We start from the raw sequence: 15071 nt of genomic DNA, 5'->3' as shown, positions 1-15071 counted from the left end.
TTCCTGTATCTATTGAATCAATGTACTTCTACTCTGTCAGTGTGTGACGTTTACATCATGCACATGTCTTAATTTTCTCAGTCATTTTTACCAGAGGTTTTAGTCCGGTCCGAATGTGACATCTCTAATTATTCCGCAGAATGTCATTAATAATTACGTCATATTTCATCTTTCATCTTCTGTAAAACGGTACGGAAAAAATACCTCAGGTAAAACTAAAGTTGGAATACGACCCTCTGTAAAACAAATGTTGATATTCCGTCATGTCCAATCAAGACATACAGTAGCGTCCACGTTTTTTTGAGCATGGAGGCGCTTGAAGAAGCACTCATCACTTTTTTGGGATGATCGATTCTGTCCTTTAGTTTCCTGTTTACTTAATTTTGTGATATCAGGAAGTTACGTAGCACGCTCATGACGACAGGGAGGTCCACCTCTAGTAGAATACAGGGATTTCTTAATCCTCTACGACTTGGCTGTTTTATATTACAGACGTCTTGAGGTAAAACTAATTTACCCCCCGTCCCCACATTAAATTAATCCCGTCCAAATACTGCTTTAAACACCCTTGTGCTTCGTTCCCACCCTATCTAACTGAATTATTATTGATACAGTGGTCCAGAATTCCTGAAAATCTCAACAACAAATCAATAACTTTTAATTAATAATAAAATTAATAAATAAACAATACATTTTACACAGAAGCATTCTTAGATGTTAAAAATGAGGGAAGCTGGCTTAATAAACCGCAAGCTTGGAGGCTCCGACCACCTCTCCTGAAAAACACACACACACACACACACACACACACACACACACACACCCACACACACACACACACACACACACACACCCACACACCCACACACCCATTCAATGGGCCAAGCTCACCTGCGGCCCATCATACACAGACACCGTAGCAGAAAGATTAGATCACACAAATGCGTAGAGAGCGTTCATAAAGCCTCCGTGTCAATGCATCAGTTCAGTTCTGTATTTAAAAAATCAGGATAATAGTGTGTATATAAAAGTACTCATTCATTTTGCTTTAATCAGCTCAGCTCATAGTCGTAATGTGTACGGTGGTCAAGGGACAAAATCCCAGGGCATCAGAAGTTAAAGCATTTGCAAACTATACAAACTACTACTAAGACTATAAGTTGTACAGGAAAGAAAGAAAAACCTTGAATACATAATTGGAGATAAATAAATAAGGCAGATGCTTCAATACAGAGCTCAAGGGCTCGCTGAATGGTTTTATGAGCATTAAAAAAGGAGATGAATATTCTGCACACAAGGACAAACTTTATTGCCTACAGGCGCTTGGCAAGAGACTCCAAACTGTGATTGGTACATGCACCTTTCAAGCTGGACTTACACTTGTGTTTCCATCCTTCCTTCACTCCTCCCAGGCGCCCTGAGCGAGCGTAAGAAGGTCACCCTCGGTACCCAGCCCACTGTGCTGAGGACCTTCAGATCCCTGTCCACTTCCAACGTGTTCGCCTGCTCCGACCGACCCACTGTCATCTACTCCTCCAACCACAAGCTGGTCTTCTCCAACGTCAACCTCAAGGAGGTCAATTATATGTGTCCACTCAACTCTGAGGGATATCCCGACAGGTCAGCAGCAGAACTTTTACTACTACAATGTTTTATCAGTCTGCATTGTGAACTGTTTTATGTTTCCTTCCTCTGTGCTCTGAAGTGGTTGTAAACATGCAAATTCCTCTTTGAATCCTCAAGCATATTTGGCTCAGACTTTTTCTCTATTGATTATATGCCTACAGTGTACTGTATTTCTTCTTGTTTACCCATTACTAATGCTGCATCCTGCTTCCTTTACAGTCTGGCTCTGGCCAACAACAGCACTCTGACCATCGGGACCATAGACGAGATTCAGAAACTCCACATTCGCACTGTTCCCCTCTACGAGTCCCCCAGGTCAGTCTCACCGTCACATGAGTCAGAAGTTTAAGCGTCTTTACATGTTTGCACTGTGATAACCAACAACTCAAGGTTGTTAAATAAGTTATAAAAGATTGACTGCTGTGTTTTCCAGTCAGAAAACAGAAAGAAGTCTCCAAGGCCACCTACTTTTGTTTATCTTGTTTGCTGTTTTCATGTTTACTAGCATCTTCCCTTTGCTCTCTCTCTCTCTCTCTCTCTTTCTCTCCCTCGCTCTCTCTCTCTCTCTCTCTACCCCACCAGGCGTATCTGTTACCAGGAGGTTTCCCAGTGTTTCGGGGTTCTATCCAGCAGGGTGGAGATTCAGGATGTGAGTGGCACAACATCTGCTGTGCGCCCCAGCGCCAGCACTCAGGTACTGTAGCTCCGTATTATGTTCGGTTAATAAACTCCCAAGTGCCTGTTTGCTTTGCGCTCTTATCAAAGCAGGCGTGCTGACTAAGAACATTGTTTATAATGTGAGACTGGGAGCTTGTCAGGAGAACACATGTCTTGTCAAATCATGCACTTAGCAGGTTATGTTCTGGTTGATAATAATCTTAACATCACTGCAGCTGTTTTTTTTTCTATTTTTCTTGATAGTTGACCCCCCCAAATATTATGTAATAAAATAAAAATTCTACATTATATTTTCTCATTAATTATTGTTTTAGTTCTGCTTATCAGTCCAATTCCCTTATTGATTCCTTAAGAATTTTCTGTGTGGAATAAAAAGTCAGCATACGCACATTTTTAGTGTCACCACAACTGAGTCTGAACATAATTCAAATGAAATGACAAAATATTTGGACAGCTTTTGTCATTTAGGCTTTTTTCAAGTTTTTCAGTTAAAACAATCTGCTGAGCCTGCCAACATGGCGCTAATGTTATTCTAACACCTCGTGCATAACTGTCAGAAATTCTTGCCGGCATAAAAAAAAAAAAGGATTCATAGGCTCGGAGGATGTGTTTCCTGCTCTGGTTACAATGTCTTCCTGGTTCTCAACTGGAACCGGTTCTTGAGTGTACTCTAAATTTAAATACTGAAATGAGTTGCCAAGAAAGAACAATAGGAACAACATCTAAAAGAGATTTGTACTCAAAGAGCTAATCAAAAAGTCTTTTCAGCCAGATTTGCAGTAGCAGCATGTGTCATGTCCACTCAGCTTAGCTCTAAAGCTTCCCCAAGGGGGACAGGTGTGTACTTTATTTGTGTTTGTATTTACTGCTGCAGTGCACAACTTTGTGGAGACACAGCAGAGCTAGAGCCTCTCACAGGGGATGACCAGACATGCTGCTCATCTGGCTCTACAGATGTTGCTGTCTGTGCGGTTGAACTCACACAGAAATGGAGATTTGAATTGCTTTGTACTCTAGGTTACTCTTACTAGGTTTTTCTTGTGTCTTCCTCTCGTCTGTCCTGTCTCATAAATCTGCGTCCTTCCAGGCTCTCTCCAGCAGCGTGAGCTCCAGCAAGCTCTTCCCCAGCAGCACTTGTCCCCATGAGACTTCCTTTGGTGAAGAGGTGGAGGTGCACAGTCTGCTCGTTGTGGATCAGCACACCTTTGAAGGTGAGACAGCCGGATGTACATTTCTTTTTTATCTCACAAAGCTGGTGTTCATATGGAGCTTCTGATGGTAAAACATTGTGCTCAGCTTGGTGGATAACCAGGTCATGCAGACAGTTTTTTTCCCCCCACAGCTTTGTCCCGGAACTCATTCATATCTGATCTTAACATATGTGCCCACTTGTTCTACCAATCAAGCGTGTATTTATCACTTTCAACATGGTCTTCATCGTTAATTTAACATGTTCTATTTTAACATTAGTCATTACACTTAGTCTTTAGATATTTGCTCTATGAAAATGTGTTTTTGTTATTTTCATTTGATATCACACACACACACACATACACACACACACACACACACACACACACACACACACACACACACACACACACACGCATGCATGCATGCAGGCTCTTCAGGGAACAACTTGATGATTGAACACTGTGCGTCATGCAGACCATAGTCACGTTGAAGCCCACTGAATGTGGCAGGTTTTTGCAACATTCTGTTTTGCATTGCAAATGTTGCTGCGCCAAGCCTCCCCTTTAAAAATCCAAGAGTATCCACACGCGCATACACTAGAGTATGTTATATGTTAATGATATTTAAATAAGGGACTGGTTCAGCACATTGTATCCACCGCTGACTTCAATTTATCAACGTGCGATCAGATAACCGCTCATTTAGATGTGTTCATCATTCCAATGCGGAGACTCTCTTATGCAGAAGTGTAATGTGTGGTACGTGCACAAGAGATGCACATTTAGTTCATTGATGCACACAACTGAGCTGGTATCTAAGGTTAATATACATAGTGTAATCAGTTACTAGGTTACTGCTACACCTCTGCAGTTATTTAAAATAAGCTTTCTTTGTAGAGCGCTGCTGTCTCAGTCACACACCAAAAATAATAAATAAAAAATGCCTTTCAGCTACTGTATAATTAACATAAACACTGTGAAATATGTCTTAATGCATGCATAACTTCCTGCATGTCTAGATGATGTGGAACATGCAATCCCGTACTTTTCGCCGGGTAGAAGCTCATTTTTATCATTCACTGCCAAGGTTAAGGCCCAAGTGTCTCATTAAAAAAAATAACACCCTAGTAAAATCATTGACAAAAATGAAATATGTCCTTCCCTGAAAGGTGCAGTAGAACTAACAGGAGAGTGAATAAGATTAAAAAAAATAACAAGTAAATAATGACTCTTCAGAACTATTAATGGCAAAAGTCAGTAACAGAAAACCCCTGCGTCCCTGCATCGTGGATGTAGTACACGGATAATTCCCGTTTGTTATATTCTCTTCATAGTCTTGGCCTGCATTTTGTGCTGCTGTGACTGTGGCTAATATCGTTAAATCGGTATCTAATGGGGCAAGAGAAAACCTGTGGAAACGAGTTGAGTTCATGATTCAGCTGTGACATACCATACTTGACAAAGTTGTGCATTAACACAGTTTTCCTGCACACTGAGGGATCGTTACGCACATTTAAGGTGTGTTCGCTTTGAATTTTAACTCCAAATAAAGTGTTTTAGATATCAAGCTAACCTGCCCCATATCTGACCACTCATGTTCCCCTTGCTTCATGTTCCCATAAAATAAGTTGTAATAAACCAGAGTCGGCTCTTCAAGCTGAATACGTAATGACAGTCGTGAAAACAGAGCACTGACCGTAAAGTCCTATTACAGAGAGATGTATTGTGCTGCCCTCATGCTCAGTTTCCTAAGGTATTTGTGATTTGTATCTCCATCAGTCCTCCATGCCCATCAGTTACTCCCCAGTGAGTATGCCCTCAGCATGGTGTCATGTCGTCTGGGAAAAGACCCGTCGGTGTATTTTATTGTCGGCACCGCCATGGTGTACCCAGAGGAGGCTGAGCCCAAGCAGGGACGCATCGTTGTCTTCCACTACACAGACGGTCAGTAGCTCTTCTTTACCTTTCTCTGTTTCCAGAAAACAAACACAAAACCCCTCTTGTATTGTCGGTCAGCCGTATCCTGTTTGTCTTCTCAACCAGCTCATTTTGCTCTGCTCATCCTTCACCCGGTTTCATTTTCTCCTCCCCGCCCTCTGTCCTGTTTTTCCACTCGGGGACACTTTGTCCTACCATGCTCTTGTTTCCCTCCTCACTTAATCATTTTCTTATCACCTCTTATCAGACTTATCTCCTCTCACCACTACTGATTCCCTCCTTATTTCCTTTCATACTCTGTCCCTCTCAAGGTGCACTGCTTGCCTTTCATTTGTCCTCCTTTTTTAGCTTTTCATTCTGCCATCGCCCTAATTCTGAACGCCTCACACACTCTTTTTTGATTTTCTCTTACATTTCTCACATAGTTGTTGAGTGGTTTGTATCCTCCCCTTCACTTAAATTTTTTGAGCATGTAACACTTTAAATGGTTACTTGACCCTGACTGACAGACATTGTGCTCTACCCTGCAGGTAAGCTGCAAACGGTGGCTGAGAAGGAGGTGAAAGGAGCCGTCTATTCGATGGTGGAGTTCAATGGCAAACTGCTGGCTAGCATCAATAGCACGGTAAGTGGTGCTTGATGGTGCCGTCTTTACAGCAACACATACAAAGAAGTTGACTTTTTTTTGCTGAACTGCACTTGCACACACAGAAAAACTTCACTCCTTCTAACTCACTGTTGACACCCCTATCATGAGGTCCTGATAGATCCATAGACTCTATATACCGATCGGTGCTTGACAGATCCCCAAAAGTGAAGTGAAATCATCAGGATCGCCCCCTAGTGGCGGGCTGCAGTATCGTTCCTGCCCCTTCTGTGTTAGCAGAAAGCACGTGGACCAATGTAAAAACTCAAAGTATACCTTGAATCATTTTTCCCAAAGATGGTTTCTGCCGATGGTAGGTTGTTTTAATGACACTCATGTTTATTCAAGTGTAATGTTTTTCTGATTAGTTTGGTTTTAATGACTTATTTAATACTACAAAAACAGGGTGAAATGTCATAATTGACAGCTGTGATCAATATCATTTGATCCCTACTATGACTCTGGTTGCAAACTTACAACACGGCGGCAACCATGTGTAGTATATTTTGGCTTCACTTTGGTAAAGTGGGAGGAAGTGGAGCCGTGTCCATCTTTATATGCAGTCTGTGGTCCTGACACATCAGGCCGTACTGTCAGCTGTCGGGCAACGTCGAGCCTAATTTCTGAGTGTATCCCGCACCGTTGGCAGTAGTCGACCCTTATTGATGTTGTTGATGTTGAATTAGCAGTTAATGTAAGAAGGTGCTGACTGCTGCTTCTTTAAAGTGCGCCTCTGTAGTTTTTTATTCACTTCCTAGATCATAATTCACCTCCTGGTTCTGGCATCAACCCAACTCTGCTTCTGTTTTCTGCCCATGTGTCAAGAGAACTGTCCGTTGTAATAAAATTGTGTTTACACTAGGCCAGTATGAATAACTTCACACTCTACCTCTGCTGAAGCCCAGTTCCTCTATTGGGAGGTTCTCACTCGAGTCTTTGTTTAAGCCCAACATGAAAACCTACGTATTACCTCACAGACATTGCGAGGATATGTTCATTCTAAATCAGTAGGGCTGGATAAGTTGTTTACAGTACCTAAGTCTACCCTTTTTCTTTTTTTTAAATTCCTTAGTTTGAAAAATATAACCATGTTTTGTTAACATGATGTATCAAAATTAAATATATAACTGTTTAATAATGTTTTGACACAAGTAGTGGTACAATAACTTAGGTTAGGATGTATATGACCAAGCATGTGATGCCATGTTTCGATGGAAGTATTGCGTATTAATGGTATTAATATATTCATCGTCACTATATTCAGTGAAGTCATTCACTTTGTTGTGGGACTCAGATGTTTTTCTCACCTTCAGGTGAACCCGTGGAGGACTCGTGTTTGTGTTTTGACTTTCCTTTCTTTGATTTGTTTAAGAAGCATGCAATCTCTTCAGGCAGAAAAGTGCCTTTTTAGGCATTTTAAAGTGCAATATCTAAGTAGTTTCATCTCAATGATTGCTCTGTGAAATCACTTGACACACAAAGTGAAAGGAACGGCTCCCCCCCTACTGCCCTTGTAATACCTCGCTCATCCACACTGAGCTACGGAAAGATTAAAAGGATTAAAAGCTTGAAAATGAAGCTTTATCTTAAGATATCTAGAATCAAATGGTGATGGGTTGCAGGTATCTGGAGGTCGGTGTACGGCTCACTTCATACCACCCCCGTTCTTTAACATTTTCATTATTGAATTTGACTTTAATGAAATTGTTCCATCGCTCTAAATTACTGGAGCAATAATTCAAAATGGCTATCATTGACTTAACCTTGCATTTCTTGGTTTAGCTAAGTTGAATCATAGAAAATGTTTAAAATTCAAACATCAGGCACAAACTGACTCAGAGGGGAAATGTCCTCTAAACTCACTTTATTACACACTAAATTGAAACAGCCATTAAGGACCTATCCATCAGGCTCTCCTTCGACAGCAGCCTCAGTAGAACAGCATACAACGCAGTGACAAGATCTGCCATCGGTTGCTTGTGAATGCCTTCTTAAATTACTTAATAATTTCATCAACTACACACATCACACTGGGGCATTGTTCCCTTTACTCTGACGTTTTCTTGGCTAAAAAATATTAATTCTTCGCCGCTGTCACTTGCAAAACTGTCATAGTCATATCATCCCCCTAATATGGTGTTTGTGAAGTTCCCTAGCTGTTGTAGAAACAGACAAAGAAGTTTAACACAAAAATCTAATTTCCATAAGAAGTTGCTGCATTAGAAATCCAAGTCTGTTTAAACTGGCAAATTAATACACTGTTTATTTAGTTCGAGGGCACACTACTTAATATTCATTCATCATTCATTCATCTTCAACCGCTTATCCCGGGGTCGGGGGCGCGGGGGGGCTGGAGCCGATCCTAGCTGACATCGGGCGTGAGGCGGGGTACACCCTGGACAGGACGCCAGTCTATCACAGGGCACATAGAGACGAACAGAGACAGACAACCATTCGCACCTATGGGCAATTCTTAGAGTCATCAATGAACCTAATATATTTTGTATAATATACTTTGTAAGTATACTTAGTTAAGCTACAGTCAGCAGAGGGTTAGCTTAGCATAATAACTGAAACTCCCTCCAAAACTCCCTTATTAACACCTTATATCTGGTTTGTTTAAACTGCACAAAAAGTGTCAAATGTATTTCATATCATGGCTGAGTGCCACTTCGTTCAGTTGTTTAAAATGATCAGTGATCAAACTGTGCTGCTTTATCATCACCAACAGGTGCTAATAATGATTCAAAAACAGGGTTAATTCTCTCAGCAGTCCACCAATCAATATCTAAATAATCAAGATTGCATTTTTGTCTGCTGCAGTATACATATCTGTAAATCACTTGCTCTGTTTTCTTCTGTGAGGAAAAAGTAAGAAAACCAACAAGACATTGTAAAATTATTAACATTATTTATGTCTCCAAGAGGAGCAGAGATCTGGATTTGAGCAAAATCAATACAGATTTTTCCCCTTTCCTTTTAGATATTGAGGATAAGGTTTGCTGCTGGGAAAACAAGAGAATAAAATAAACTTAATAAATAAATAAGATGCCTGTCACTGGATAAAGAAGATTAATATGTATTGATATAGTCAGTGAAATTAGGAGGATTAGTCCCTTAAGTATATTAAAAAAAAGATGTCTTTCATTGACAGATTCAGCCTCACATAAAAGGATTAAAATGAAGAATCAAAGTCTTCTCAGAATCAACACAAAGAACGATGGATGCAAAAGAAAACAATAGAAAAAACATTGTATTGAAAATGAAAGAAAGTTTAAATTATGAAAGCTACGTTAAAAGATTTGATTTCCTCAACAACAACAAAAACCAAGCCTCTCTTTCTGAGGTCGAGTGGAAGATGCACTTTTTTCTTCTTTATAAACTTAAAGCACATTTGTCGTGTCATTGTTTCAAACCCTGGACTCCACCTGAAGATTTGTCATTCTTTGAGGTGTTTACAACATCGCTCATCAAGTGAACGGTAATTAGATCCAGAGACTGTACTCCATCACTCCATCACTTACTCACCCTCAAAACCAATTTTAAAAAATCTTTAGAAGGTGCAGACGATGTGAAACGGTGTAATTAGCCGTTAACCGATCACGTAATGTGGCAGCTGATAACTCCGACCGTTAATCAACACTCAACGAGGCACAACATATTCAGAGTGATGGCAAAGTGGAACCAAAATGTCAAACAGTTCATCAAATATCGCTGGAGCTAATTGCTGATCATCTTGCTTTTGGCAGCTCGTATGACAACAAACCATTACTCTCTTTGACTGTTTGTTCCAGGTCCGTCTGTACGAGTGGACGGTGGAGAAGGAGCTGAGGACCGAGTGCAACCACTACAACAATATCATGGCTCTTTACCTGAAAACCAAAGGTGATTTCATCCTGGTGGGAGACCTGATGAGGTCAGTCCTGCTGCTGGCGTACAAACCCATGGAGGGCAATTTTGAAGAGGTGAGGAAGATTTGGCTTGAGAAAATAACACAAGAGCTCTACAGGGCGTAGAAGTGGAGGATTACATCGTCGTTGCTCTTCGCGAAAAGAGTGAAAACACAAATCATTGATTTTTTTCTGCAGCCAAGGCAGCTTGTCTTGAAAGTAGCTTTTCCTTTTTTCTATACTGACGCACATCAAACTGCATGTTTTGACTCCTTTTTTGTGTATGGAGGTTTTTTACTCTCTAAAAGCATTCAGCTGACGTATACCTCCCAGCCTTTTGATGAGCAGGGTGTGTGAAATTGATTCGTGGTAGACGATGAAGTGATGTGAGGACGCGTCAGGCAGACTGTGGTGAACGCATGCAGTGGTGCCGTGTGCAAGACTAAAATATATTTAAAAGCAGAACGCAGAAAGCTTCAAAACTTTTGATTGAAAGTAGGAATGTGTAACTACTGAAAATACAGTGTACTTCCATTTCAGATCATTTTCCTTGAAGCAGCTATTTTATTTAATGTTTTTGTTTTCCCCGGTGTGTGTTTGTTTTTAGTCTGTTTGGCAGCAGGATTATGGAAAAACTACTGGCCCGGTTTTTATGAAACTTGGCGGAAAGGTGTAGCATGGGCCATTACATTTTGGAGTGTATCCAAATCATGGGGTGGATTCACAAACATTGCAAAATAGGGTGTTTGTGCTGCATTTGTTTGGCACAATGATCATATTTCATGGTTCACCTGATCTGTTTCCTGTGCTCACAACAAATAGCTATCAAGTAGAAATACAATAGGTCAGCGCCTGAAATGAAAACCCCTAAATAATCATTTTTAGCATGTATGTATGCGAGGGTTTTCTCCGGGTTCTCTGGTTTCCTGCCACAGTCCAAAGACATGCACGTGGTTGTCTGTCTCTGTGCGTCTCTATGTGCCCAGCGATAGACCGGCGTCCTGTCCAGGGTGGACCCCGCCTCACGCCTGATGTTGGCTGGGATCGGCTCCAGCCCCCCGCGAACCCGACAGGGACAAGCGGTTGAAGATGAATAAATGAATGAATGAATGTTATTTCACCACAGCTGTAAAGTGCTGGAAAAGCTTTAATTTTGAATTTGACCATAGAAAACGTTTATGAACCCTGAATACAACACATCTTCTGTTGTGAACAAGTTGTTTCCACATTTTGACTTAAACCTCGTGAACACTCATTAGTTGGAATAACAGCTAGACAGTGTTTCACTCGCATTTGCAACTAAAAAAGATGTTTGTGAGTAGTAATGTGTTGAGACGCATGTTTGCGAAAAACTTCACATACGGCATGTGACATATGGCGTCACACTGACGTCCTTAAATGAGCTACATTTAGTCGTTAACCGTGTTTTGCCTTTAGTAGTTCACTTGTGAAATAGCAACACAAAAGCCACTTTTCGTGCTCCCAGATGACTTGCATGCATTTCCAACAGCGTCTTCAGAGAGGTGGCAGACAGTTCAGTTATATTTTAACAGAAATGTTTCCAGATATAGCAGGCAGCTGTTGTTTTCAGATAATAATCCACTGTATGCTACCGGCTCAGCACCAAACTGCAGACAGAGTTAAAGATTAGCTGGTGAACATTTAGCTGCTAACGAGTCAGATATTTCCTCCAGGAGATGGTAGAGAACAACAACTCTTGCATTAAAAGAGAGTAAATATTGGACTTCCATTCATCAGTTGGCCAAAAATCCAACTTCCCAAAGTGTTAGACAGCTGTTAGCCATAACAACTTTCCTCTCATATCTCCAGTCCCTCCCTTTCTCTTGAGTGGTATCGATCGTCTCATATTGCTCTCAGCAGTAAAGCAAATCGTGTATCCCCCAGCACGAGGAACGATTTCTTTTAACTGTCAGATTCTGATTACTGTCTGGCATTTACTCCTCTAACTCGTAATGTGAGGCAATAAGCTCCAGTAGAACTTTAAGAGTCCGCACTGAATCTTTTTGTTCACAAAACTTTCTGCACTCCAGCATCTGTCACAGACTCTGACAATGATATTCACAGTGCTCTGTGAAGGCTGCAGCTTGTCCGTATAGACAGAACACATGTTTTCATTCATTCATTTCTTGTGGGATTTTCTTTTTTTGGCATGTGGGTGTCGTCAAGGGTATTTAAAAAGTCTATTGCCCTTGTAAACAGACAAACATTCAGCACTACCTTGCTCAAAGATGATGTATTTTCTTGGAGGAAAGAATCATGCTGTTTTTGGACCAACATCTCTGTGTTCTCCACGTTATCCAACGCATCTTCTCAGGGTCCCTACGCAGTTTGAGTAATTTTTAGGTCTGGATAAGTATGGAAAAAAGGAAAAGCGTACGGGAAAAATGCTTGTGTTGTTTCCAGACTGTTATCCAACTTTCTAAAATTAGATATATGAATATATACAAATCAAGAGAAGCTTAATACCGCACCAAAGCCTACCTGTACATGATATGAAACTAATTAAGCTGGCTTTTCGAATGCTATTGGGTTACCGTGGCAACCGTTTCGCAGTGCGACTGGGATTCTCATTTATTGGATTTTTTCCCATACATGTCGCCGAGCCAGCTGATCTGTCATTGGCAGCGAGAGTGTCATGAAGAAAACTATAAAAGATGGTTGATAAGGGATACCAAGTGGGAAAATAAAGATGCAAGCTTTACTTGAAATTTATCGACATCTCGAACATGAGAGGCGGCAATTTGAAGCCACATGCGGAGGCAAAGCATCCATTCATACGTGTTAAAAGTTGGATTTTCCGACAATTCTTTAAAACATAATCAGCATCTAACGATTGGTATTCAGATGTTTCATCCTGAGGAGTCTGGCAAAGTATGGGATTGTGAAATGGAAAATGTGTAGGAACCCTTGTCCTATGTTGTTGTTTTTTTTTTAAAGATTGCACGTGACTTTAATCCTAACTGGATGAGTGCAGTGGAAATCCTGGACGACGACAACTTCCTGGGGGCAGAGAACGCCTTCAATCTATTTGTCTGCCAGAAGGACAGGTGAGGAAATCATCAGATCTCATTGTTTATAAACGAAGTGACGTGCAGAGAGGTTCTCCGCACATTCATTTCAACCTTTCCAGTAATCGTTAAGAATCCCCCGAGGCGCTCCTCTGTAGCCAAACTGAAAGTCTCTAAATCACCTCCACAATATTTCCACTGAAACCAACATTATGTGATTAGGAGGCTGCTCTTTCTGCTCCGAGTCCCGCGGTGCCTTTTTAGAGCAGCGCCGCTGATGTGTTTTAGCAACATTGTCGTCGCATTTGTTTTGTAAATTACGAGTCATCTCAACACTGAGCTTTTAGCCGCTCGGCTTCATTTCCCACCGTGGTCATTTCCCACTTTAGTCGAGTCTTGATTTCCTGGGAAAGGAAGAAAAATGTGTTGTGAAAGTGAGTGTGTTATGTTTATGCCACCACTTATTATCCACCTAATACATCAGGTCAGACCACTCGATGCTTTTGACCTTTATTTTTGTATCACATCTCTCTTCCCGTTGCTCTCTCCACTTTTCCTCACCCTTTTATCCGTGACGGCTCTATAATTCTCTGACCTTTTCCAACACTTCTATCTCTGCCCCTCTTGTTTTTCTTTTACGTAATCGATCACTTTTGCCCCCCCCCCCCCCCCCCCCCCCCCCCCCCCCAAAAAAAAAATGTCTAACATTGCCTTTGACATTTTTTTCCTCTTTGCTTTTACGCTTTGTTTTGGACGCTTTTCTTTCTATTTGCTCCTTTTATTGACCCCTCTACCTCCCACATGTTTCTTCCTATCTTCAATGTTTGTAATCTCCCTCCCTCTCCGCTCTTTGTATTTCTCTCCCGCCGTCCTTCCTACGGTCAGTGCGGCCACCACAGACGAGGAGCGACAGCACCTGCAGGAGGTGGGAGTCTTCCACCTCGGGGAGTTTGTGAATGTCTTTTGCCACGGCTCGTTGGTGCTTCAGAACCTGGGCGAGAGCTCCACGCCGACCCAGGGCTCCGTGCTCTTTGGCACCGTTAACGGCATGATTGGTAGGCAAACACACACACACAAATACCGCTGCAGGTAAAGCACTGCTCTACTAAATATCAGCTTTTCATTAACCCCAAAACTTTTGTCATCGTACATTTTAAATTTTTTAAAGGGTTTAATTTAAATTGTTCAAAATGACCTGTGAATATTTCAATATATATATTTTTTTGCTTTGTTGCCAACATTTATATATGAGAAAACTGATCATTTTAAGTAAGATAAATATTTTATAAGACTGCAGCCAGCAGCCAGTTAGCTTAGCACAAAGAGTGTAATTTTGAAATAGCTAGCCTGGCTATTCTAGGTTGGTTTTTTTTTTCTTAAAATTTTTTTAAAGTTAACAATCTGGTGTTCTGTTTGCATCACTACCAATTGGACCTGGAGCCGATAAATACCTGTGATTACTGCCTTGAGTCATTTGTCCCGGGAATGAACCTAGAAAGAGGCTTTGATTAACATTTACTGGAATGTTACATGTTGGACTATTTCCTGGAAAAAAAACACTTCCTGGAGTCTCTACTGGTTGCCTGGTAACTGGTCAAAGCCAAGAAATTGTCTGGCAAGCAACACCCCATTCATTCTCTCTCTCTCTCTCTCTCTCTCTCTCACTCTCTCATCTCTCTCTCTTCTCTCTCTCTCTCTCTCTCTCTCTCTCTCTCTCTCTCTCTCTCTCTCTCTCTCACTCTCTCTCTCTCTCTCTCTCTCTCTCTCTCTCTTCTATCTCTCTCTCTCTCTCTCTCTCTCTCTCTCTCTCTCTTCTATCTCTCTCTCTCTCTCTCTCTGAAGTGGAGGAAAAATCAGGGTCTGAACAGGTGCTTGAGATCGTTGAAAATGCTTGAATTTTAATGTTCAGTTTTCAAGTTTTGAAAAGTGCTTGAAATGGCATAATATGTTATTTTACCACAGCTGAAAAAGCTTTAGTTTTGAAATTGACCATGGGAAAGGTGTACGAACCCCTAATACAACACATCTTCTGTAGCGGCCATGTTCTTTCCACATTTTGACTTATAACTTG

At 41.2% G+C, this 15071-nt stretch overlaps 1 protein-coding gene across 1 annotated transcript in view; it reads left to right on the top strand.

The window, feature by feature from the left end:
• ddb1 (damage-specific DNA binding protein 1) overlaps nucleotides 1–15071 on the top strand; it is a 50887-nt gene that overhangs the window by 28722 nt on the left and 7094 nt on the right. The window contains exons 16-24 of the mRNA XM_083930248.1: nucleotides 1413–1620; nucleotides 1846–1941; nucleotides 2209–2320; nucleotides 3392–3515; nucleotides 5277–5441; nucleotides 5966–6060; nucleotides 9876–10046; nucleotides 12930–13039; nucleotides 13886–14055. Of these exons, the coding sequence (XP_083786374.1) occupies nucleotides 1413–1620; nucleotides 1846–1941; nucleotides 2209–2320; nucleotides 3392–3515; nucleotides 5277–5441; nucleotides 5966–6060; nucleotides 9876–10046; nucleotides 12930–13039; nucleotides 13886–14055 (1251 nt within the window). The remainder of the gene's footprint in view (nucleotides 1–1412; nucleotides 1621–1845; nucleotides 1942–2208; nucleotides 2321–3391; nucleotides 3516–5276; nucleotides 5442–5965; nucleotides 6061–9875; nucleotides 10047–12929; nucleotides 13040–13885; nucleotides 14056–15071) is intronic.

Source organism: Echiichthys vipera (assembly GCF_963691815.1).
Source record: "Echiichthys vipera genome assembly, chromosome: 1".
In the NCBI taxonomy this organism is placed as follows: domain Eukaryota; kingdom Metazoa; phylum Chordata; class Actinopteri; order Perciformes; family Trachinidae; genus Echiichthys; species Echiichthys vipera.
The sequence above is the reverse complement of the archived record's forward strand: the minus strand, read 5'-3'. Positions and strand labels throughout refer to the sequence as shown.